We start from the raw sequence: 26805 nt of genomic DNA on the forward strand, positions 1-26805 counted from the left end.
AGATTCTTTTTTTCCCCCTTAGTATTTTCTATTCAGCTGAGCTTTATGCTTTTAACCTTCATTTTTTCAACAAGGTAAGTGATTTGTTTTTGTTTATTTGTTTGTTTATTTTTAAAGATTGTTTGCCATAGGACATGTGCTCTCATCAGAGAGATAGAGGGAAAGTGAGAAATTGCCCCTCCAGGAGGGGATGGCCACACTGCCATCCCCTTTCTTCCATTATCTCATGATGTGGGGCATGCACACACACGCACCTGGCATGTTTGTCAGGCCACTGGGTTCAGGACTGGAACTTCCAAGTCGGCCATGTGGGATCCAGCACCTTAACCACCATGCCACCAGCTAGCCCTTTGCTGTTTTTTTAATAAGGAATCATGCTCCTCCTTCCATGGCTTCTATGCCACTCTGCTGTTCTAGTTTTTCTCCCTTCTCCTTGACCATTCTGTCCCACCTCTGCCACCATCACCTTGCAGCTATTACTGAAGGACCTGTCCTTGGTTCCTATCTCATTCATCCATATCATGTGCTTACGCAATGTTCTACGCTCTACTGGCTTGAGCTGCCAGCCTCCTAATGATGTCTAGACCTTGCATCCCCATGTTTTTACTGAGTTCCAGTGCATTTTTCACTTAACCGTTTCGCTATCTTCACCTAGCTATCTTAACAAGACATTAGACTCAAGACACTCAAAATGGAATTCATCTTTCCCCAAGAATACCCTCTCCCTCCCCTCTTCCTTCACTTTTTTTTTATGGACCCATGATCCTCAGAGCTACAGAGACTAGACTCCATCCCATCATTGCTGATGTACGCTCTTGAGCCTACCTCTGTGATATTTTTTGTGTTCTCAAAGCCACTTTCCTAATCTAGGTTCTGTTGTGTCTTTTCTCCCAAGTAATAAATATCTTACTGGTATCTCTAGTTCTAGACCCATCTTTTTCTTATGCATTTCATACTGCTTCCAATTACTTAAAGTTCTAATAATAGCTCTCTTGTTCAGAGATCTTCAGTGGTTATTTAGTGCTACAGAGTGAAATTCGTTTTGAGGGGCCACATGCATGGCCCTCTGGTCTGTTTTCCTATCTCATAAACCACCACTAGCATCCATGCTGTCTAAGCTTTAGGTAGAGGTAAACTCTTTGCTGTTTCCTGGATGAACTTCATGCTCTCATATTTCTGTCCCTTGTTTAAGCTATCCCCATATCCCAAATTGATTTCCATGTCCTAGATTTTTATGATCATTATCATTGTTGATTTGGTTTTTGTCATAGGGTACATGTGTTTGCCTGAGAGGGACAGAGAGAGAGGAAGTGAGAAATCACCCTCCCAGGGGGGATGGCCATGCTGCAATCCCTTCTCCTCCACTCTCCTCTCAGGATTCTGGGCATGCACACATGTACACCCAGCATGAGCAAGTCCAGTGACGTAACCATTACACCATTTGCTGGTCCCTTTCTTTCTTTTCTTTTTTTTTTTTTTTAATGTCTGATGCACCATTATTTGATTTACATAGTTGATATCAGATGAGAAAAGCCTTAATAGCTGCAAAACTCAAATGTTAAATTAGCACCTTATCGCCATTTTGGCTTATTATCATTCTACATTGATCTTACCCTTTATTGTGCTTAAAAGCAGGACTTATGACACGTACTTTTATTTTTAAAATTAATAATTGACTGCATTGGTTAACATGTGAATATTTACATGCTTTTTTAAGGAAAATATACCCAAAGTAATATCATTTCATTTTAAAAAACAACAGACTAAAAATGCAGGTAACTCAGCTAAGGCTTAGAAATCAACATTTTGTTCTACTTATCCTATAATATCAAAGACAACTTTTATTAATATTGTAATATCAAAGAATCTTTTGTTAGTAAAATCAAAATGAGTTATTCCAAAGAATGTATTAATATTATATGGAACCACATTTGTGCTGTTTGCTATAAATACTCATCATATAAACCAGTTGTTGTTTTTTTTTCAAAACTGAACAAATTAAAGAACCCAATCTTAAATCATCAAAGAGGGGTTTAGGGTTTCCCTGAGCAGTAGATACCATAGATCTTGTCTGGGGATACCATCAGTGAGCCCAGGCTAAGTCCTGCTAATTTAGATGCTGGTCAGATGAATTAATTTCTTCTTCTATATGAGTTCCTATACATTTCAGTTAAAGCTAAGCATACCAGTGAATAGGTTATACATACTGCTTTTAGAGTGCTAACTTAGATTCTTTTTTTCCCCCTTAGTATTTTCTATTCAGCTGAGCTTTATGCTTTTAACCTTCATTTTTTCAACAAGGTAAGTGATTTGTTTTTGTTTATTTGTTTGTTTATTTTTAAAGATTGTTTGCCATAGGACATGTGCTCTCATCAGAGAGATAGAGGGAAAGTGAGAAATTGCCCCTCCAGGAGGGGATGGCCACACTGCCATCCCCTTTCTTCCATTATCTCATGATGTGGGGCATGCACACACACGCACCTGGCATGTTTGTCAGGCCACTGGGTTCAGGACTGGAACTTCCAAGTCGGCCATGTGGGATCCAGCACCTTAACCACCATGCCACCAGCTAGCCCTTTGCTGTTTTTTTAATAAGGAATCATGCTCCTCCTTCCATGGCTTCTATGCCACTCTGCTGTTCTAGTTTTTCTCCCTTCTCCTTGACCATTCTGTCCCACCTCTGCCACCATCACCTTGCAGCTATTACTGAAGGACCTGTCCTTGGTTCCTATCTCATTCATCCATATCATGTGCTTACGCAATGTTCTACGCTCTACTGGCTTGAGCTGCCAGCCTCCTAATGATGTCTAGACCTTGCATCCCCATGTTTTTACTGAGTTCCAGTGCATTTTTCACTTAACCGTTTCGCTATCTTCACCTAGCTATCTTAACAAGACATTAGACTCAAGACACTCAAAATGGAATTCATCTTTCCCCAAGAATACCCTCTCCCTCCCCTCTTCCTTCACTTTTTTTTTATGGACCCATGATCCTCAGAGCTACAGAGACTAGACTCCATCCCATCATTGCTGATGTACGCTCTTGAGCCTACCTCTGTGATATTTTTTGTGTTCTCAAAGCCACTTTCCTAATCTAGGTTCTGTTGTGTCTTTTCTCCCAAGTAATAAATATCTTACTGGTATCTCTAGTTCTAGACCCATCTTTTTCTTATGCATTTCATACTGCTTCCAATTACTTAAAGTTCTAATAATAGCTCTCTTGTTCAGAGATCTTCAGTGGTTATTTAGTGCTACAGAGTGAAATTCGTTTTGAGGGGCCACATGCATGGCCCTCTGGTCTGTTTTCCTATCTCATAAACCACCACTAGCATCCATGCTGTCTAAGCTTTAGGTAGAGGTAAACTCTTTGCTGTTTCCTGGATGAACTTCATGCTCTCATATTTCTGTCCCTTGTTTAAGCTATCCCCATATCCCAAATTGATTTCCATGTCCTAGATTTTTATGATCATTATCATTGTTGATTTGGTTTTTGTCATAGGGTACATGTGTTTGCCTGAGAGGGACAGAGAGAGAGGAAGTGAGAAATCACCCTCCCAGGGGGGATGGCCATGCTGCAATCCCTTCTCCTCCACTCTCCTCTCAGGATTCTGGGCATGCACACATGTACACCCAGCATGAGTTTCGAGTCACTGAGTTGGGACTCGAACCGCAGTCAACCCTATAGGAGTTCAGCACCTTCACCACTATGCCGCCTGCTGGCTCCATCATTTTCTTGTTTCTAAAGGCTCACCTCAACTGTAACCTCTTCCACCAGCATTGTACATTCAAAAGATATTTCGTGAGCCATTGGCATGAGAACAGTACCACAGTGAATCCCGCAAATAAGAGACGATCCTGATCCTGCATGAGTTTATAGACTTGATACGTGCAGTGAAAATGAAGTGTCCTCCAAGTGGGTACCTGTAGTCAATTCAAAGAGGGAAAAGGCTCTTCCACAGAATGTAGAGAAGAACAAGACTTCAAGGAGGAGATGGAGTTTAATGGAGTTACAAAGGTGGCTAACTTTTTAGCGGAGATGTAAACGAGGGGGGATTATTGGTGGCAGAAGAAGCAATAATGCAGATGTGGACACAGAAAACAATACAGACATGGTGGGACAATAGGAGTCGAGACAGATTTAAAATAATGATAGTAATTGGAAAGGTTGACTTGAGCCAAACTGCAAGGCCCTGAACACCAAGTGACAGCAATGAGTTAACCACAGAGGAGAGGGCCGTGGCTGTTCACAGGACTTCAGAGAACGCCAGAGAAGAGGGTGGTTCAGGCCTCACATTAGGCACTTGGCTCTTGCAGCGCTTGGTGAAGCACTAGGCTGATTGTAAACAGTCAATAAAAACTTATTGATTGATGTAATTTGAAGCCTTTCCCAAGCTTGAGGTTGTGATTTATGAAGTAAGAATAAAGCCTGGAGCCATTAAGTCACAGAGAAAATGTGACTTAATTGGGTAAGTCCGAGAATAGGAGCTATTTTAAAGTTCTTTTTGTAAATACCTTTTTATAGTACTTCAGCGATAGCCTTTCAGTGGCTGTTTGTCTGCTAATCCTTGCACCAGAAGTAGTCCTATCTGACCAGCTACCCCATCCTGACTAGGTAAGATGCAGATACCCTATTAGTACTGAAAAATTCCTTGAAAGATAAGAACACAGGGAGCTAGCAGATGGTGTATAGGGTCAGAAGGCTGGATCTCACTTAACCAAGTCAGAGGTTCAAGTCCTGGACCTAGCCCTAAAATATCACTCTTAGTGTATGTGCATTCATGCCCAGAGTCCCAAGAGGAGAATGGAGGAGAAGGGATGGCAGTGTGGCCATTCCTCCTAGGGGGAGGGGGTGATTTCTCGCTTTTCCTCTCTCTTTCTTTCTTTCTCTTTCTGGCAAGTACATACACCCTATAGCAAACTAAAAAAAAAAGATGAGAGTACAGAACAGCCACTACTGGGATTGCTGTAGGAGATGGGGAGGAGGGAATTGTAGGGAAGGGAAAGGGGGGATATTACAACTAATTGTTAAAACTAAGAATTTCAACGTGGATTAGACTGGACTTTCCTAATGCCTTGTGGCTTGGCGATCCTTCTTTTGTGCCCTGTTCTGCAGTGACTGAAATCTGTCACGTTTCGAACCTCCTCAACCCATTTTCCAACATGCACATCCTTTAACAAATGGAATATGAAATGGCTGTAATCACACACAGGGTAATGGTTGTGTAGCCCCAAAATATCTCATTCAAGTTTAGGGATTTTGCAAATGGGCAAAATTTAGAAGATGGTTTTCATTTTCTAGTTTTATTCGGAGAGACCCTATTGCTCCTGGGGATTTTATTGGAGGAGTGAAAGGTCCTTACGATGATTGGACTCCACTCCATGCCATGAACTGTCCTGGGGATTGAGCATGTGTTATTTCATGCTGGTCTGACAGCGAAGACCATGACTGCATGTTTACTGCTGGACGACCCACACTTAGTGTGGCTTAGTTAGTAACTTGCCAAAAATCAGATTTTAGTCATTTCCTATCCTACGCAAAATCAGATAGCAAGTAGTACACATAGAACTGAAATCCATGTCCTTTGGACATTTCCCAAAGCATTTGCCTAGGACTTTCCCACTGTATTAAACTACTACCATTACTTTTAGAATGTATAGAGCTCGTTTTGGTTAAGGAATTTGCCAGGAGTGTTGAACTGAACACTTCAAGTTCACACACACACACACACACACACACACACACACTCCTGAAAGACCCCAAGAACTTGAAATAGAACCCACTGGTTTATACCTCATTGTGTTCCATTCCCTTTTTCTACTTTTTGTTCCTTTGTACTAGAACTTAATGAAATTGGCATGTGTGTGTATGTGTCTGTGTGTGTGTGTGTGTGTTTTCTTTGTTTCTACTTCCCAGTTCGGTAAATGTAAAGCCAGTTTGAATATCAAAAGACAAAACTCTCAGCACGGAGATCAGTTCGTCTATTTTGCACAACATGCTCGGACAGTCTAAGATGGAAAGTTCGCACGAAACTGGGCCATACTCAGCCTGGAAAATTCAACTCTCCCGCAGCACTGCGCGGCGTGGTTAGCATTTCTTAGATCTGCAGCCCTGACATGTTACCGTGCTCGCGAGTATTTAAGAGAGCGCTGAGAGTTCCTGTCAACGTTTTTTCATTTATCTGTCTGCAGAAAAGAGTCAGGGTTAAAAAGTCCAACTTTGGAGTCAGACTGACGTGAGTTTCAGTTTTACTGGTTGTTGAAAAAGTCGTGACTCATTTTTGCATAGAAAAACGACATCCTGACTTTTCTGACCACCTAATACTTAGTAACTGTGCAACTTTCGTCCGTGCCCTTATGTATAAAACGGAGATAGTCATTACACTTATCTCACAGAAGCATTTAGTAGATTAAGTAATATATCCATAAAGCACTCAGCATAATTCCTAGCATAGAGTAAGTACTGAATAAATATTAGCTAGTGGAGAATATATATTTTGTCCAAATATTTACAGACATCCTTTGATATTCATGGGGAATTGGTTCTATAGTACTGTGGGTACCAAAAATCCACCAAAGCTCAAATCCCTTGTATAAAATGGCATAATATTTGCATATAACCCATGCATATCATATACTTGAAATCACTTCTAGATTACTTATAATAATTAATACAATGTAAGTAGTAGATATACTGTATTTTTTTGTTATACTGTATTTTTAAAATTTGTTTTACTCTTTATTTTTTATTATTTAGGGTGCATGTGTGTGTATGTGTGTGTTTTCTTTTTCAGTCCATGGTTGAATCCATAGATGCAGAACCCAGGGATATGGAACACCAACTACATTCTCTCAAAAACAAATGATAAAGGCCAGAGAATTAGAGATTCTGGCTTTATAATGCATTACTTTGGACTTTCTCTGTCACAGTTGCTAGGAAGGAAGAGTGATTCCTCGAACCGAGAGTCAGCCCCCCATAGTGACCTAAACTTTCTGCAACTTTGGGAAACAGTGGAAGTTGTTTAAAAATGTTGAAAAATCTTAGGAAAAGAAAACAGTCATTGAGAATCTTTTAAAAATAGGCAAAGGTAGTTTTCCAGGCTGCTTACTTGTTTCTAGTAATAGAAACCTAGAATGTCACTAAAACGATGAGAGGAACCATTAAGAAAGTTAAAAAGGGGGCCTGCCCCATGGCCTAGTGGTAAAGGGAGCCAGAGCCTACATAGCTGACTGCAGTTGAAATCCTGATCCTGGCAACTTGAAAGCCATGCTTGGCACATGTGCGTGCCCCAAATCCCAGTGGGATGGAGTAATGGAAGAGGAGGAATTGTGATGTGGCCATGCCCCGTTAGTGGACACTTCCTCTCTCTCCCTCACGTGCCTTCTGCCAATTAAAAACACATTTAAAGTATACATTTCTTTAAAAAGAAAGGAAGAAAGAAAGAAAGAAAGAAAGAAAGAAAGAAAGAAAGAAAGAAAGAAAGAAAGAAAGAAAGAAAGAAAGAAAGAAAAAGAAAGAAAGAAAGAAAGATGAAGAAAAGCAAAAAGCAAATACACAAAAATATATAAAGGTGTTCTCATTCTTCTTAGTACATTTCGGTCGGATGTCTCAGTCAGCCTCTCACCTTCACTCCAGGAGAAGGAAGGTGGGCTGAGGGAGTGGGAGAGAGGGAGGAAGGGAGAGAGAAGGAAGGCAGACAGCATTGCTATTAATAAAAAGTCTCCCGTTAGTGGACACTTCCTCTCTCTCCCTCACGTGCCTTCTGCCAATTAAAAACACATTTAAAGTATACATTTCTTTAAAAAGAAAGGAAGAAAGAAAGAAAGAAAGAAAGAAAGAAAGAAAGAAAGAAAGAAAGAAAGAAAGAAAGAAAAAGAAAGAAAGAAAGAAAGATGAAGAAAAGCAAAAAGCAAATACACAAAAATATATAAAGGTGTTCTCATTCTTCTTAGTACATTTCGGTCGGATGTCTCAGTCAGCCTCTCACCTTCACTCCAGGAGAAGGAAGGTGGGCTGAGGGAGTGGGAGAGAGGGAGGAAGGGAGAGAGAAGGAAGGCAGACAGCATTGCTATTAATAAAAAGTCTCCTTCCCACTTAGGAGATGAGGCAACTAAGCCTCGGAGCTCTCCCTAGCTTGCTTAGTGCCACACGGCTAGTGACAGACAAAGTCTTCTCCAAAAACAAGCCAGGACAAAACACAGGTACAGGGGTTAACAAAGGAAAGCATTTCATATGGAAGTTTGTTCCTCTAAAAAACAATGGGCTTAGACAAAACTATCTCAGAGGACCTTTTCTGTTCTACATTGTGTGATTCTAGCAGCAAAACCTGACAAGTTTTCCTCTGTGGGTACTGCAAAGGAAGGCAAAGTAAATATTATGTGGAAATCGCTGATTGAAAGCTTTGTAAGAGAGAATAAAAAGACCAGTTGGGAATAAAAGGAAACAAACATCTCAAGGGAAGCCGAAGTGATCAAAAGAATTATAAAAAGAAGATAAAAAGAAAATCAATATTAAAAAGAGATAAGGTAGAGGTAGAAAATAAATAGTAATGATTCCTTTCAAGAATGTGAGCAGACACAATAGAGATGTTAATCACTGGCAATAATTATGTCATTACAGGTTGAGCACTCTTAATATAAAAACCCAAAATGCTCCAGAATCTGAAATTGTTCAGGTGCCAATGTCACCAAATTGGAAAATTCCCCACCTGACCTCATGGGATGGGTCACAGTCTAAATGGTGCAATAGAAAACTATTGCATAAAATTACCTTTAGGCTATGTGTACATAAAACAAAAATCATTTTTTTCTAAGATTATTTCTTTTTTTTTTTCTTTCTGAAAGTTCATTTATTTCTTTCTTCCATGAATGAGAGAGACAGAAAGAGAAAGGGAGAGATAGCCCCTGACAAGGTTCTGATGTCATAAGCCACTCTTAGCCTTCAGCCGACCCTGGATCATGGACATGCACCTGCCCAGCATACTCAGAAAGGTCTCTGGACTTGAACCTGGAGCCTTCCCATGTGGGATTGCCTCAGGATGTCTCATTTTACCCATGTCACCATTTGGTCCATTCATGTAAATGAATTTTAGGGTTAGATGTGGGTCGTATCCCCAAGATACCTTAATATATATACATATGTATATATGTATGTATGTTTACATACATATGTATATATGTATGTATATATATACATTCCAAAATCCCCAGAATTTGAAATTTGAAATACGTTTGGCCCTAAGCATTTTGGATGAGGGATACTCAACCTGTACTACTTAAATACAGGACACTTTGTTTTTCTGTTTATCATCATGACCTTGTGCCGTGAAACCGCCCTTGACAGGGTATTGCTATGAACAGATACTAACATAACTGCTCTCACTCATTAAATTTTGTTATGTTTTATGTTTTTGTTTTCATTGCCACAAGGTGTGTATTCTTGCCAGAAAGAGACAGAAAGACAGAGAGAGAGAACGAGAGAGAAAGCATTTCTCAGTAGGGTGTTATCATGCTACAATCCCTTCTCCTCCAATTCCCCATCCGGTTGGGATTTTTTTTTTTTTTTTTTAAGGTTTTTATCATAGGGCACATGCTTTCACCAAAGAGATATAAAGAGAGAGAGATAGAAAGGGAAAGTGAGAAATCAGACCCCAGAGGGAATGGCCACACCACCTTCCCTTCTCTGTTCTACTTCTGGGATTTGGGGCACACACAAACACACACACCCAAGGTGAGTTTCAAGCTGCTGGATCCAGGACTTGATCCTCAGTCAACCTTGTGTGAGTCCAGCACCTTAAGCACCAAACCAACTGCTGTCAGCATGTTAGGCACATACACATAATCCTCTGGTGTGTTTTTCAAGCCATCAGGGTCAGGATTCAAGTTGCCATGTGGGATCTGGGTTTCCTTTACCAATAGGCCACGGGCCCAACTCTGATTTTGTTTCACGTTTCCTTTCTCAGAAGGCAAACTTATCTCCAAGATTTGAAGCAACCTGCGTACTAGTTGTGTGACTTCAGGAACGTTGATTAACGTCTTTGTGCTTCAAATTTCTTTTCGGACAAAGCAGAGCAATCATGCTATGCAGCTCATCAGGCTGTTCCAAGCATGTAGAAATTCTGGATGCAGAGCCCTTAGAAAAGTGCTCAAAACTGTTTACCACTGTGGTTATTCGTCACCAAAATGAATGGAGTTAACCCTCCAGAGCTTTGTCAGCATCTGTGATGTAGAACACTCTTACTACACAGCAGGGTGCAAGTTATGTCTATTGAGGAAGAATTGTTTGTAATTTTAAATATCCTGTCTATCTTGGTAACTACTAAGTAAAGGTCCTGCTCTTCCTTCCTCCTGAGGGACTTGTTTTAACAGAACAGTGTTCCAATTCAGACAAGACAGAAATCTCCCAGGGTGGGTCTAATTTCAGTGTCCTTACCTGAAACAGGACAGGTAAGCGTAGCTTGCAAATACCCTCCTTAGTCACAGTGTGGATACTGCTCCAATGAATGTCAGCCAGTGCCAGACTAAATCCGAGCTTCCCTGACCAGAGAGGCTATGCCACACTGGAAATGAGCTGTAGTGTGGGGAAAAGCAAGGTACGAGGTAGAGCAAAGTTCACTGAGGGAGCAATGTACTGCCAGACTCTCTAAGAAGGAGACCGAAGTGCAGAAATCCAAATGCAGAAACACTTGGTTATAATAAAGGGCAGCAAAAGACTCAGAGCTCTTTGGGGTGTTACTGGCATCGCTGGAGAATGAGAACATTCCAAAACTAGGCCACTAGGTTACTCTGCGTGTTGAGCGTTCACTCTTGTATGCAAGTTTTCTATTCATTGTGAATTAATTAACTGTTATATTCCTTACTCTGCCTCTTTGAGGCTTTTCTAACCTCTTGCATTCGTCTACTAATTTTTAAAGTTCATTTATTTATCCCATGAGTGAGAGAGACAGAGATACAGCATCCTCCAACACAGTTCTGGTGCCACGATCCAGCCCCAGCCTCAGCCAGCCTGGATCATGGACACGTGCATGCCCACTGTACTCAGGAGGTCTCCAGACTTGAACTGGTAACCTTCTGATGTAGGTCTCCTTGCAGAGCATTGCATTTTACTGCTCCAGCACAGTCTGGCCTCTTGTCTACTTTTGCTTTCAGCTGAGAGATTATAGGAAGCTCTCTCCAGCTAACCCTTCAGTCTTGTCTTCCCAGGTCTCTCTGGGACCTGGGTTTATCTGGTCTTTCTTTCTTTCTTCCTTTTCCAGTTATTTCTGTCTGCTGCATCTTTACTCTCTGTCTATAGTCATGTTCACATCCTCCATGTCCCCTTCACTGTCTTTGCTGGATTTCTAGAAAACAGGATGCTTTTTCAGGACTACAAATCCAGCTCATTTCCACATCAAATCTTTGGCCATGTCCCCATACCCCCTGGGCTTCCTCTTTCATTCTGTTTCTGTTAGTGCCTTAATCCTCCCAGTCCTCTGTGTTCCAACTTTCTAATTCCTTTTAAATTTCTCCTTCTGTTTCAAACCAATAATAACAGCAGTAAAGAAATATGAACTAGCTTCCCTGGAAAGAGAGAGAGAGAGAGACAGAGAGAAGGAAAGTGAGAAACCACCCTCACTTTGCAGGAAGATGGCCTCAACGCAATCCCGTCTCTATTCTCCTCTCAGGATTCTGGGCATGCACACACACGTGCCTGGTGTGATTTTTAAGCTGCCAGGTCCCGGACTCAAACCGAGGTCAGCCACGTGGAAATCCAAGCTTTAACCACCACACCAAATGCTGGCCGGTCCCATATGGCAAATTCTTAACAAACATTGGCATTTATCATCACAGGGACCCTAAGAGGCTGGCAGTGTTCACCTCACTTTGTAGCTAAGCCAAAGGATGGTCTACATGTAAAATCCGATGTGTTTGGCCCACAGCCTGCGTGTTGGAGGGAATAGCGCATAGTGTTGACCTTTGATAAGTTCTTGTCATTTATCTTCATGCTCCCCCCCCATCTGCCATTGGTTTTGATTTTTACAGCGTTCTGCTTCTAGCCTAGCCTCACTGTCTCTATCTCATACTGTATGGCATGAGGACTCCTTGAGAGCGGGTCTAAGTATGTCCTTCCACTGCCCAAGTCCTTCAGCAGTTCCCCTCGTCCCCTCTTACCAGATCCCCTCCTGGTCATGAGCCCACATCCCTGCACACAGTCATCCTACAGACTCTGCTCCTGGCCAGCCACCCCTGCAGTCCCTTACTGTCCTTCCAGTTTGTGTTGTCACACATCCGCCCAGCCCAGCCCTGCTCTGCACCGCCCAGCTCCCCTCCTGAGCCCTCCTGGGAGGGTCCCTGTGGGCTGCATCGCCATCCCTCACTACCCTTGGTGAGCTAGAGGTTGTCCTTCTCTTTAGGGAGCAAAACACTTCCTTTATAGCTCCAATTCTTTCCTCTCTCACTCTCTTTTCTAGAGAGTATCCATCTGCACTCTTCCTCTCTCACCTTTGTGCTTGCAGAACCTCACAGGGCTCTTTTCAATGTACCAGGAAGCAAATGGGGGTGAAGAAAATACTTCCGCCAAGTAGCATGATGTTCAAACACCAGGGATGGAGTCACTATAAATATCCGGATAAAATGTGGAAATGACAGGACGATCTTACTATATTCACGTGGTCCACGCCAGTGGACAATCCTCAGCCAAGGTGACACACCAGAAAATCCTGTTTGTAAAGTTATTATGAAGACAGCGCTAGGTGAAGCCAGTAGGTGGCATGGCAGTTAAGACACTGGACTCCACACATGGTGACTGTGCATCGAGTCCCAGACCCGGTGACATGCTTTCTTTACTTCCCCTCTCTCTCTCTCTTTTTCTCTCTGGTGAGTGTGTGTGCCATGTAGCAAATTTAAAGAAAAATGATAATAATGATGAATGAAATTAAATAAATAATTCTTTAAAAAAAAAAAAAGAAGAAGACAGAGCTAGGAGCTGGCGCCATGGCCTGGTGGTGAGGGCAGCTGGATCCCACATGGCTGACTGTGCAGTTCGAGTCCTGGACCCAGTGGTCTAAGAAAACTGGGCCTGTATGCGTGTGTTCCCAAACTCCCGAAAGGAGGGAGAGAGAGGAGGAGGGATTGCGGAGTTACTATTTCCCATAGGTGGTGCTTTCTCCTCTCCCTCTCTCTGTTTCTATGTCTCTCACAAGCATGCGTGCCCCCCCCCCCAAGAAAAGAAAAACAAAACAAAGGTGTGGGGGGAAAAGGCAGAGCTGAGAACTAGATAGGAGGCAGAGGCCTACGCACCCTGTAAGAGGAAAGGAGACCAGAGGGCTTTGTAAATACTCTCTTGACACCAACGCAGGGGAGGAGGAAGATGAGAGGGTGCTTTCCCTTCAGTATTTAACAAAGGAAGTAGGATGGGGAATTCGTTCAGGGAAGATTTTTCTCCCAGTAAAGTTCATGCATGGAGATGCAGTTACTAAGGGAAGTGAGATCTCTTTTGTGAAGATCCTTGAAAATCGAGTCGTGTGTTCGATCTGCACTGTACACCTGCTGTCAGTTCTGGTGCATTTTCCACTTACTAACTCTTGGCCAGTGTTCAGATCAGGTAATGAATAGACTCCTTCTACCATGAAACCGTGGTTCTATAAAAAGGAAGCATTTCAAAAATAGAAGGGCACAGTCATAGTAATTATATTTCTAACCTTTTGGACTCTAATGCTTTATCATTTCAAATAGGAAATCTGATAATATGATCAAACTCCCAGTACTGATCCACCCCACCCCATAACATTTCATCATTTTTGACTAGGTAAAAGTTGGTTTATTTTTGTTTTTGCTATAGGGCACATGCAAAAAGAGACAGAGAGAGAGAGAGAGAGAAAGTGAAAAATCACCTCCCTCTGGGGGTATGGCCACACTGCAATCCCTTCTTCTCCAGTAACCGCTTGGGATTTGGGGCCCACACACACATATGCCTGGCATGATTCTCAAGTCGCCAGGTTTGGGACTCGAACTGGGAAGCTGGCCATGTGAGAGTTCAGCATCTTAACCGCCATGCCACCTGCTGGCCCTGTGTAAGATTTTTTTTTTTTGAATGTGTAACATATTACGTAACAATCACAGGACACCGTTGTTAAGAGCACAGACATGGGAACCATCCACTCTGTTTGAATCCTGGCTCTGTCACTTCCTAGTAAAGGGCCCTGCATAAATTACATAGCTTCTGTGTGCCTCAGTTTTCTCATCTATAAATAGGGTTGTTGTATCACTTACCTTATGGGCTTGTGGATGTAAAGGCCTTAGACGGGGGCCAGCCGGCAGCATGGCGGTCAAGGCACTAGACTCCTACATGGTTTACTATGGTTTGAGTCCTGGACCTGCAGCTTGCTTTCTCACTTTCCCCTTCTCTCTCTCTCTGTCTTTCTCCAGTGAGCGTATATGCCTTATGGCAAATTAAATAATAACCATAAATAAAATTAAAGAAATAGTTCTGTTTTTAAAAGACCTTAGAGAAGTAGCTGATACACAGAAACTGCTCAAAAAGTGACAGTTTATTGTTTGTACTGAAAACATGATGTGACATCTTGGTTCATACTGTGATTTCTCAAAAGTGGGTTTTTGCTGCCAAAAGGATGTGTTTGCTCCTGAGGGAAGCATTTGGGGGGGTTACGTTAATTTATTTCAAGCCTCTGGCTAGTATACAGTGATAACCTAGAGACAGCTGAACGAGTTCCTTACTGCACTATTTTGATAAAGCCCTGCACCATGGGCTGGTAACACATGGCACCTAAGGAGACCGCCCCTACCTATTTTTTGAACTGTTCTCCTTTTCATGGAGAAATGACACAGACAGCAGTGATCCTCTAACACAGAAATTGAGATGCTTCTCTATGTATGGGCGTAAAATTCCTTCTGTCACCAGAATTGATCAAAGGGATGTTCACATGAAGGTAGGTACTCCATTTGATTTAGAATGTGTTAAGTAGGCTCTTTATAAAAAGGATTTGTAAAACACTCTCTTTGCCCCTAGGAAGAATTCGGGTTTCACACCAGCAGACACAGTGGCTATCATTTTCTGTTCTACGCACAAATCCCTCACTTTGGGTAAGTGATTCAAAGAGTTAAAACACCATATATTATCCTCATGTGGTGACATCCTACAATTTTGAAATTAAAGAATTCTTCAGGCGCAAGTAGGTGGCGTGGTGGTTAAGGTGCTGGACACCCACATGGTCAACTGTGGTTTGAGTTCTGGACCAAGTAGCTTAAAACTCACACCGGGTGTTGGGAACCAGCAGTTGGCGTAATGGCTATGTTGCTGGATTCCCACGTAGTCGACCACGGTTCGCGTCCTGGACCCGGTGGCTTAAAACTCATGCCAGGCGCGTGTGCGTGCGTGCCCAAGATCCCGAGAGGAGAATGGAGGAGAAGGGATTGTGGTGTGACCATCCCCCCTGGGGGGTGATTTCTCGCTTTCTATCTCTGTGTCTCTCTCTGTCTGTCTGGAGAGCGCACACACCCTATAGCGAAAACCTCTCAAAAAAAAAAAATTCACACCGGGCGTGTATGTGTGCCTGCTTAAAATTCCAGGAGGAAAATGGAGGAGAAGGGATTGCTGTATGGCCATACCCCTGGGGCTGGTTTTTCACTTCCCCTCCCACTGTCTCTCTGGCTCTCCAGCGAGCACATGTGCCCTATGGCAAAAACTTTAGGGAAAAAAAAAAAAAAAGAATTCTTCAAATTAAAGGGAAGAGGGTATTGTCTACTTTATTAATAAAGAACAATTGCAAAGTAAGGAGGGGTTATTGCTTTGAAATAATATAATTTGACCAGATCAACCTCTGAATTTAATACTGTAGAATTTAGGATACGCTGAAATCATGTTTTCAATTCTTATAAAAGATTATCAATGTCAAATGTTAACATTAGAGGTAGGGTAGGGGCAGAGGTGGTGGGGAGGACTACTTCTGAAAAAAAGAATTGGCAAAAACTGCTTTGGAAGGTTTCAGAGTTGCCCCTCAGAAATGCGGATTTCTTTTCTAGGAGCTCAAAGTGAGGTGGGAATAATTTTATTATTCTAATGTGATATTGATATTAGTGTGAAGCTCATTTCCGAATATAAAGAAATGCAATATAGTTGTCGTTAATTCAATTGGATTAGCACTAAAAGTAAAATAAGTATTTATTTAATGGAGAGAAATAAATTAAGAAAAAAGTGCTATTATTCAATTTAGTGGCATTATCTCAATAACCTGTTAGACATCCAGAATCTGTGTTTTTAGTCATTAAAAGTCATTAGGAAATCAGAAAACTTATTGAAATACACATTACTCACAAACTCCTCGGGATAGTAGGCATGTTGCAGTTAAAACTTACATTTAGAAAACTTCTCAGGGTCAGGACCAGCAGTTGATAATGGCTATGTCGCCGGACTCCCATGTAGTCGACCGCAGTTCTAGTCCCAGTCCCGGTAGCTGAAACTCAGGCCCGTATGTGTGTGTGCCCAAGATCCTGAGAGGAGAATGGAGGAGAAGGGATTGCAGCATGGCCATCCCCCCTGGGGGGTGATTTCTCGCTTTTTGTCTCTCTGTCTCTCTGTCTTTCTGGTGAGCACACGTGCCCTATAGCAAAAACCTCTGAAAAAAAAAAATTCTCAGGGACTGGCCCCATGGTGTAGTGGTTAAGGGAGCTGGATCTCACATTTGACCACACAGTTCAAATCCCAGCCCCAGCTGCTTGAAAAACAGAGTGGGCACGTGGGTGTGTATACCTAAAATCCTGATAGGATGCAGAGATATAGGACAAGGGATTGTGGTGTGACCACAACCCACTGGGAGAATGCTTTTTCCTTCTCCTTCTCTTTTTGTCTCACTCTATCTCTCTCTCTCTGACAAGGAGCACATGCTCTCTTGCAAAAAAAAAAATGTTTTAAAGAATTATTTATTTTTTTTCTTTTCTTCCTCCCTCCCCTCCCCTCCTCCCTCTCTCCCTCCCTCCCTCCCTCCCTCCCTCTCTCTCTCTCTCTTTCTTTCTTCCTTTCTTTTCTTTCTTTCAGTTTTGCCCAGGGAGGTACAGAGTGAGTGAGAGAGAGAGGGAACATAAGAAAACAAGCCACCAGGTCTGGGGCTTAAACCGTGGTCACCCATGTGGAAGTCCAGCACCCTCAACCACCATGCCACCTGCTGGCCAAGCAAAATTTTTTAAAACTAAATTTCTAAAATGTCTTTGGCTAGCTGATGGTGTAGCAGTAAAACACGACACCATGGGGGCTAACTCACAAGGGAAGCTTTCGCTTTCGTATCAGGAGTCCTATCCAGAGATATATCCACGTGTGCCTGTGGTCCAGAGCCGACCGAGGCTGGGAGTGGGTTGTGGCATCAAGACCTTGTTGGAGTACTGTCTCTCTCTCCCTCTGACTCATGAAAGAAAAAACAATTCCCCTGCATTTTGGGGGTATGTGACTCACCTAGTGCTAAATGTATTCACATTAAAGAAATCTCCGTGACATTCCAACCAGTCACAACTGTCCCTCATTACTGTGTTAGTTATGACAGGGTTCCAGTCCCCAGACTCCTGTCTTGTGGATTTTCATGTAGACTCGCATTGCTCCATATCTACTCATGTGAAAGAAATGCATTCTATTAACTGGAAAACAAAGACATTTCATAATGCTTTTTATCAATCCCAAATACGCTTGTCCAATAGAGTATGTTGTCGGTCTTAGCAAGTTTGGAAAATGTCTCAGAAATTGGACAAAGTCTTTCAGGAGCTGTTGTTATCTGGGGTTTTAGCTTATTTGAATAAATATAATACACAATGTGTAGGTGTTGTACTTTGTTGGGTTTTCTTCATGATTATCATCAAATTGAAGTTGAAACAATTTGGAAACCATATTTCAATGAGGATGAATCAGTTAACTTCCGTGGACCTTATTTTTCTCATCCATAAAGTGGACAGAATAATACTCGCTTTATACGGTTATTGTAAAGTTAGTAAAGATGAAATGTGTAAAGGACCTAACACGGCGCTCAGCAGATAAAGGCATTCATGACGATTCATGACAAAATGTGTGCCATGACTGGACTGTGGATCGATCGCTGTGGATTAAATGAGATAGCCTGCCCAAGAGCTTGCCAGGACATGCTAAACGGTAGCTATTGTTACTCATTATTATTAACTATGTTGGTTATAACTGGCTTACCACTTCCAGAGTTCCCGTCCCCTGACCACTGTCTTGTAGATTTCCATGGAACTGATGTGGTTTAGTTGTTGGCTTCGAAGATGTCACCTTGACCTTCTTTCCTAGGTGTGTCATTGTGATTCTGGTGTTCCGAGTCTTCTCAAAGCTCAAAAGACTTTTTAAGAGTCCAGAGGCAGGTCCTGCCAGACTCCTCAGATGTATGGAGCACCAGGATCAAATGAGCGCATATCCTTAGGGCACACTGCACCTGGCTGCTCATTCTTGCATTTCTGCAGTCAGCTTTGAAACCCTCTGCTAGGAACTCACTTGCTAGAACTGGTTATACTGAACAATGGACAAGAAACAAAGCATGTCCAAAAAGCATGCAGCAGTGTGACTAGCATTTTCTCTCTCTCTTTTTATTTTCTATGAGCAAAATAACTACCTACCTATTCTTTTCTTTTTTGGGGGTGGGGGGGTCTTTTTATTGATCTATTTTTAATCCCAAAGCCATCCTCTTCTGTTCTTTCTGAAAGCTAATTTTCAGGCAAGCAGATAGGTACTCTGAACACCAATCAGAAGTAGATGTTTGGTTCAAACAAAGGTTGGGTTAACTTGGAGTTTTGTTTGATTTTGCAGTGTTCTCCCGTAAAATCGATACTTAGGTCCTCCGAAAAGATACTAGTCTAATATCTAAGTAGCCACGTAGAATAAACCCTTAGCTACCTTCCTAACACGACAGGCTTAAGCTCTCTGGGCATCTTTAGACCTAAATATTCAACCTGGCCCTTCCACTGGTATTTCTCCAGGCCTCAGTCTCTGTAGCTCTAAGATGAGAGAGTTCCTTCCTATATGTCCCTGATCATTCCTGGCTTCCCTCCCGCAGCCCTCTAGGGTAGCATTCATAAAAATGGCCTCGCTGCTGCTTCTCTTATCTCAGGGAGAGCACGCCTCTTTCCACATACAGCAAGGGATGTTTGGATGCTATTGCTAGGACGGTCTCCCTTGCTCACCCTGTCACTCTGGATCACACAAGATCCAGTGTGTGATTCCTTCTGCTGGTGACTGGACATCACTGGCACAGAGGAAGTGCCATGACGGTGACTTGACCTACAGCTAATTACCCTAATGGAAATTCTTATCTGTGTGGAAGTGAAAGAATATCACACATGGTATGAAGAATTCATATACCAGGGGCTAGCAGTTAACGTAATGGCTATGTCGTTGGACTCCCATGTAGTCAACCGTGGTTCGAGTCCCAGACCTGGTGGCTTAAACTCACTCTGGGCGTGTGTGCGTGCGTGCCCAAGATCCCAAGAGGAGAATGGAGGAGAAGGGATTGTGGTGTGGTCATCCCCCCTGGGGGTGATTTCTCACTTTCTGTCTCTCTGTCTCTCTCTCTCTTTCTGGCAAATACACACACCCTATAGCAAAAAAACCTCTCCAGAAAAAGAAAAAAAAAAAGAAAAGGACATTTCAAGTACGATCACTCAGAGTCCTATCTTCTCCCACCTCTCAGACAAAGATGAACTGTAACAGATTATGCCCAATAGTGATGACATACCTATTGGCCACTTTAAAAATATATCCTTACTTTGTATAGTTACTGTCGTAAGATTTCTTCTAGTGATTTTGTATATATGCATATACATTATATATATATCATGACTTATTTTTTTTCTGGTTTTCTATGCAAAAAGGCATCCTGACTTTTATAACAGCCCAATGGAATACGTTAAGTGAAACATTTATGATTAAATCCTGTATTTCTACATAAGACTAGATCATTCCAGGTCAATGGTCTTTGGCCACATAACTCATGAGCCCAAGGTGAAAGCTCTTGTTTGAGAGGCACTCTGAATATTCCCTCATACATACACCTTCGATTTATTTTATTGTTCTTGCTTTTGCGTTGTCTCCGTCTCTCCCATGGTCTTGCATCTACACACATGCTGAACTTGATTCATGGCTTTTATTAGTGCGTTTGCCATTGATTGATTAGTTCTTCGTATTAGTACTTTTTCTATTGATTGATTGCAGATGAAGTGACTATTTGACCTTTAATTATGAGGCTTCCTATTGAAAATGACATTGAGCTATGGCTTCACATAATCCATCTGGAAAGCCTGACATGATGCCATTCCCTGGAGTTCGTTCAGGAAGAAAGAGGAGGCCAGAAGGAAGAGCGCCGCTATCCCCGCGCTCCGTCTAGAACAATACTACCGGGCTTGTGTGCTGCACTCCTCTAGTGTCAGCTCAGGTTGGAGGCAGTTTTCTGTTTTGTCAAAACAGCCTTGCTTGCTGTGGATTGCCACAAAAGCCGTCAGCTCTCCCAACTTAGCCTCGATGCTGATGGTGATTTTTTTAAAATAATGAGATACTATTTTATGTAGCAGAGAATAAGAACAGCTTGTTCCATAGTTAAGCATGACACAGTGCACAACCCATAGAGCTCATCAAGCCAGAAATTAGACCCAGAGTATCAAGTGGAATTGGTATGATACTTTCATATCTTGCGTATTCAGATCACTTTTTCTCTCGAGTATTCAGACCACTTTGCTTTATGCAGTATATGTAGAAAACTTTTTCACTACACCTAGCAATTGTCTCAGGATATCTGAGGTCCTTAAGTTAGTATATGTTTATATTAGTTTTTTTTTTATCTTTATAAACAGCAAAATGAAAGCACGTAATCTCATAGTTTGTCTACTGACTGTTGGCAATTATTGGTGAAATTCTCATTCTTTTTCTTATTTCTAAAAGCATTTTGACCTGAATAAATGCTATTTACATTTTAAAACAATGCCATCATCATTGTTTTTTTTTTTTAAGAGAGATTTTTGGCTGTAGGGTACGTGTGCTCACTGGAGAGAGACACACAGAAAAAGAGAAACAGAAAGTGAGAAATCACTCTCTCTATTCTCCTCTCAAGATCTCAGGCACATGTGCCTGGCATGTGTTTTAAGCCACCAGGTCTAAGCCTCAAACCATGGTCGACTACACAGGAGCCCAACAACATAACCATTACACCATCTGCTGGTCCCTCATCATTGCTTATTAAAAGTCCTCAATGTGTCTCACCATATATAGACACCTGTTTACAAAGAGCACCTATTCTGGATGCCACCTACCACTTGGACTTAAAAGATAATTTAATAACATTTGGATCATTTTCTCAAGAGGAAATGGAATTGAAACATAGAAGTTTGTGTTTCTGGTAGACTTTTCTTTCAAAGCTTATCTTTGATTATATTTAGTACATAGAGAATATTATCATCATAACACTGTCTTACCATTGGTCAGCACTTTTTTAAAGCTCAACCTGCTAAGTCATGTTGCCTGACCAGCCTTGAATATTAGTAAGTCCTTTTTTTTTGGAGAGGTTTTTTTGCTATAGGGTGTGTGTGCTGGCCAGAAAGACAGAGAGAGACACAGAGACAGAGACAGAAAGCAAGAAATCACCCCCACAGAGGGGATTGCCACGCTGCAATACCTTCTCCTCCATTCTCCTCTTGAAATCTTGGGCATGCATGTACACATGCCCGGTGTGAGTTTAAGCCCCTGGGTTCAGGACTCAAACCACGGTTGACTATGTGGGAGTTAATAACATAGCCATTACACCAACTGCTGGTCCCGAATATCAGTAAGTCTTATCTTACACATGAAGAAATTAAAACATGTAAAAAAAATTTTAACTTATCCCAGATCATATACCTAACAAAGATGAGAGATTCTGGGCCTTCTAACTTCTAGAACTACATTGGATTATAGGATATGAAAGCACTTCGAAAACCAAAAAGTACTATGCTGATTCCAAATATCATCAACATGCAATTTGGGCATGGGATTGAATTGTTTTATTAGTTGTTTAAAAAGAAAATTACGTCTGATTACGCTGATGGTTATAAGACGGTTCTAAAATACTTAGCATCCATAATTACGTCCATAAACATACGTACCTATGTGGCCCAATTATGAACTTATGATCATTCTCCATCATTAACAAAAAGTTAATATTCTATTTAAAGTGAGCCAGCCTTCACTTTTATAAGGCAGCCCTGTCTGTACTTCATTGGTTCAAACTAAGAGCCACAGTGCTGTTTAACATAAGCTATTAAAGTGGAAATGGAAACCCAGAGCAAAGATAGACAATAGAAGGCTATCTTTGGAACACAGCCCTAAGTATATTTCTGTCCTGCATTTTGCCCCTGAAGTTACAGTTCTGTCAGAAAAGGCAATTTGGGGACCTCTCCCATTTGACACATTCTTAAAGATGCCACTGAAATTACAGACCGGATAGATTTTACTCCATGCTAAAGAAAAGTGAAGTAGCACCTGTCATTTTGTGCAATTTCCCCATCCACGTAAAGAAAGGGAGAATGTAAGTTCTCAGCGTGATCCGTTTGTGTTTCTCTGAGGTTTGCCAACTATTCTGTTTTAGAAATGTGATTCTGAATTTAGGACCTGAAAATCATTGCTAACATATCTAGACTTTGTAAAAAAGTAAAATAAAATAAAATAAAATAGGAATTCCTCAAGGTTCTAGGTAATGAGTATAAAATTAAAGTTAATAAGACTTCTTTGAGAGAGCCCAGCCTGACTGTCCAGGGTCATTTGTCTTAATGATATACTAGATGTTCATTTAGACCAATGCCCTGATCGCCCATACTTCTCCTCTTCCCTCATATTTTCTAAACCAGTGACTATCAAATATTTTTAACTACACCCTATGTGTAGAAATAAATATATTTTAAAATATGATCCATAATTAATTTTGCAACTCACTAATGGGTCACATATCAAGGTCTAAAAAAATAACTGCTCTATACCTTCTTTAGAGAGTAAATTTTATCTCCCTCTTCACATAGAGTAGTTTCTACTATTCTTTTTCACATTTAAGTACTGTTTAAAAAAAAAAACATAGTATGGGGGAAAAAACCTATACATAGATTTCAAACTTTTCTGCATCAAAATTAATTTGTACTTTACTATTTTCATGAATTTTTTGAAATACATAGACACTATTTATTTTTCAACAAGGTCTCACTATATTGAGATTCTCCTGCCTCAGGCTTCCAAGTAGCTGGAACTATAGGTGTGTACCACCACTTCCAGAGTTTTAGGGTAGGCCAGGAATTGAACCTGGTCCTCCTATGTGGCCTCAACCTGCTCAGTAGCAGCATCAACCAGCCAACCACTACCACAACTGGGTTTTGTTTTTCTTTTTCTTTCTTATTTATTTATTTAAGTTTGCATTTTATCATGTATTTACAGTATACATTTCTTTTTTATTATTTTTTATTACTATTTGTACATTAAATCATTATACATCATTTAGATTTTGAAGAGACTTTACTTTCTTGTTTTTCTTTTTGGTTGGTTGTGGGTTTTTGAGAGTTTTTTTTTTTTGGTAAAGGGTGTATGTGCTTGCTAGATCTGGATGTATTCTTAATGCAGAACTACTAGGAATTGCTCATGAACTGCCTATATGTATAATAGAAAGAGGAATTAAAGAGATTTGGCTGAGGAGCTGTAGGCTGGAGTTGCCATTTATTAGATCAGGGAACACGGCAGAGGAGCAGATCATTGTGAGGAATGAGAGATGTGGGCACAGCTGAGGGGTTCACTTTACACACATTAAGTTTGAGATGCCTTTTTGTATCAATGGAGTCTGGAGTTCTAAACCCAAACTGGAGATTTCAGCCTAGAGATGTTATTTGAATCTGTCACCTAAAGAGGGCACAGATAGAAGAGAAAAGAGTCAAGGACGAGAACCTGAGATTCTCCGGAAAATATTAGGCTGTAGAGAAAGTCATGACATATTTCTCTATGTTTTTCCACCCAAAAATAAGTGATGACTTTTCTGACAACCTAATAGAAAGAACATGGAATTATTTTGAAAATACAATGAAAGTCTAGATTAGCTAGGTTAGACCACCACACCTGCAAGTCCATATTCCCCTCCAGTCTTGCAAGATTGAAGTGACCGTGAAATCAGGAAGTAGATGTGAAGACACCGAAGCACTGAGAGAAGGGCCCAGCCCTTTACTTGGTACTGACCCGGCACTGTGTTAGGCCCTTGTCTTATGTTCTCTATAATCTTCACAACAACCCTGCATAATGGTATGATTGACCTCACTACCCAACTATTATAGAAAACCAAACCTCAAAGAGGTCATGTAACTCATCCTGTTCACTCAGTGAGTAAAAGGCAGAGCTGGCACACGGTGGTCCATCTTCCCACCTCCTAGTCTTCTTGCTCTACCTTATTACCAGTCCTGGCTTTCTTCCTTTTTTTCCACAGGAAGCTTGTTTTTTAAGTTTATTCATTTCTTCCATGAGAAAAAGAGAGATCACCTCCAACAGGGTCTTCATGCCACGATCCACCCCCAGCCTCAGCTGCCCCCTGCTCATGAACATGCACACACTCCCCAGCATGCATAGGGAGGCCTTGGGATGCAAACCTGGACCTTCTCATGTGGGTCCCACACCACAGGGTCCAACTGTGTTACTGCTGCACCACTGGCTGGCCTAGCAGTCCTGGCTTTTTAACCTGGTGCACTTAGAATCACCAATAATCACCTGGGAATCTTTTAATAAGGACACAGCACCCTGCCCCCACACCTATGAACGTCATCTCTTGGGTTAGATCCAAGCATTGTTTCAGGTTTGGTTTTTGTCTTGTTTTGCTTTGTTTTAAATTTGCTAGTGGGCTCATGCACTTGCCAAAGAAATACAGAGAGAATGAGAAATCACTCCCCAGTGGGGATGTCCATGCTGCAAGCCCTTCTCCTCCATTCTCCCTTGAGACTTTGGGCCTCCACACACATGCACCCAGAGTGTTTTACACAATGCCAGGTCTAGGACTTGAACCATGAAGTTGACCACATAGGATCCAGCTGCCTTAACTTCTGTGCCACTGACTGGCCCTGGCATCATAGTTTTCAAAAGCCACCCAGATGATTCTAATGGGCAACGGAGGTTGGAAACCACCGTATTAGACTAGTTGACTGTATTTGTATGCGTTGGTGCTCTACTATGTTCTGAAAATAACTCAAAGGAGGCTTAGACCTACTCGTTTGTTAACAAAATGAACTATTTGTACTGATTTGTGAAAACGGAAATGATCTTTGTCTTGATTAGCTATGCTGTGTACTCAAAGGAGAAAACTGATGTAAATATTCAGAGGAGAAAAGTGAGAGAAACATCAGTTCCAGAAAGTTATTTCAGGGGTTTTCTTAATGCCTTCCTCTGCCTACAAGTCTCCTAAATGAAGTCTTAACTCCGTGAGTTTGTTTTGTTTTGTTTTGTTTTTACTTTATTTTACACATCCAACCACTAGACATCACTTAGCTTGCAAAGTGAATTTACCCAACATGAATACACTCCATCCTAGTCCAGTTGAGGATACTGTACATGTTATCATCAACAGGTAATAAACCTTTTCTGTGTCCTTGAGTTTTTATCATCGAGAATTAATAAAAGTCAGGAACAGGTTATCAGGGCAGCCTCTACCCAAGATAAACCACAGAAACCTGAGTCAACTTTTTTAAGAGAGACCTAAGAGTAAGTAAATCAGATTATTAATTCCCCAATCAAAAGTATGTTGTTCTTTGATGTCAGAAGACATCTCTTCTGAGGTTTTTATTCCTCATACACAAATGCCATCAAGAAGAAAATTACTCCCAGAGATGATTGCAGTGTGTGTGGGACATTGGGTGGTCTCTGTGAGATTGACCCAGATGGAAAGGGTCTGGGTTTGCATCCCTGAATCTACCAGCCATGTGTGGGCTCATAATCTGGGACTGGCTGAGACTGCGATAGTTCTGGGCATCAAGACCCTGTTAGAGTTGCTGTCTCTGTTTCTCACTTGCTCATGGGAGTTCTATAATCCAAACAAAAAGTTCCATCCTCAATTTATAAAACAAAAAAGTCCAGGTCAGCTGGTGGCATGATAGTTAAAGCAATTGGATCCCACATGGCCAACTGTGCAGTTGAGTCTCAGACCTGGCAGCTTGAGAAATATGCCAGGGACTTGTGTGGTTGTACCTACAATCCCAAAAGGAAGGAGACGTGGAGATGAAGGGATTGTGGTATGGCCATCTCCCTGCAGAGGGTGCTTTCTCTCTCCAGCAAGCCCATGTGCCCTTTGGCAAAATTAGAAAAAAAAAAATTTAAAAAAGAATGTGGGTAAAGGAAACAAAATATAAATGTTAAAACAGTTAATGTGTCAGGGCCAGTAGGTGGCATAGTAGTTATGTTGCTAGACTCCCACATGACTGACCGTGGTTCAAATCCCAGATCTGGTGACTTGAAAATCACGCTGGGTGCATGTGCATGCATGCCCAAGATCCTGGGAGGAGAACGGAGGAGAAGGGATTGCGTCATGGTCATCCCTTCTGGGGGGTTATTTCTCACTTTCCTTCTCATTGCTTTTCTCTCTGCCCAGCAAGTGCATGCACCCTAAATCAAAAACCTCTTTTAAAAAATTACTTAATGTGCATTTGGGTCACAGCGTGCTCTCATTTACCATTTAGCTAAGGTTTGGAAGCCTTCTGAAAGTTCCATGTCTATCATAAGAAGATTATCAATGCAGCATTTTAGAGAAAACTATTGGGTCATCAGAAAAGTCAGAATGTATTTTTCCATCGC

General features: G+C 41.5%; 1 protein-coding gene across 1 annotated transcript in view; it reads left to right on the forward strand.

Moving 5' to 3' along the window:
- The window catches only part of SLC10A7 (solute carrier family 10 member 7), a 286343-nt gene that overhangs the window by 241258 nt on the left and 18280 nt on the right, over window positions 1-26805 (forward strand). The window contains exons 9-10 of the mRNA XM_006143458.3: window positions 23-74; window positions 15004-15077. Of these exons, the coding sequence (XP_006143520.1) occupies window positions 23-74; window positions 15004-15077 (126 nt within the window). The remainder of the gene's footprint in view (window positions 1-22; window positions 75-15003; window positions 15078-26805) is intronic.

This window comes from Tupaia chinensis, unplaced genomic scaffold (genome assembly GCF_000334495.1).
Source record: "Tupaia chinensis unplaced genomic scaffold, TupChi_1.0 Scaffold000098_3, whole genome shotgun sequence".
In the NCBI taxonomy this organism is placed as follows: Eukaryota; Metazoa; Chordata; class Mammalia; order Scandentia; family Tupaiidae; genus Tupaia; species Tupaia belangeri.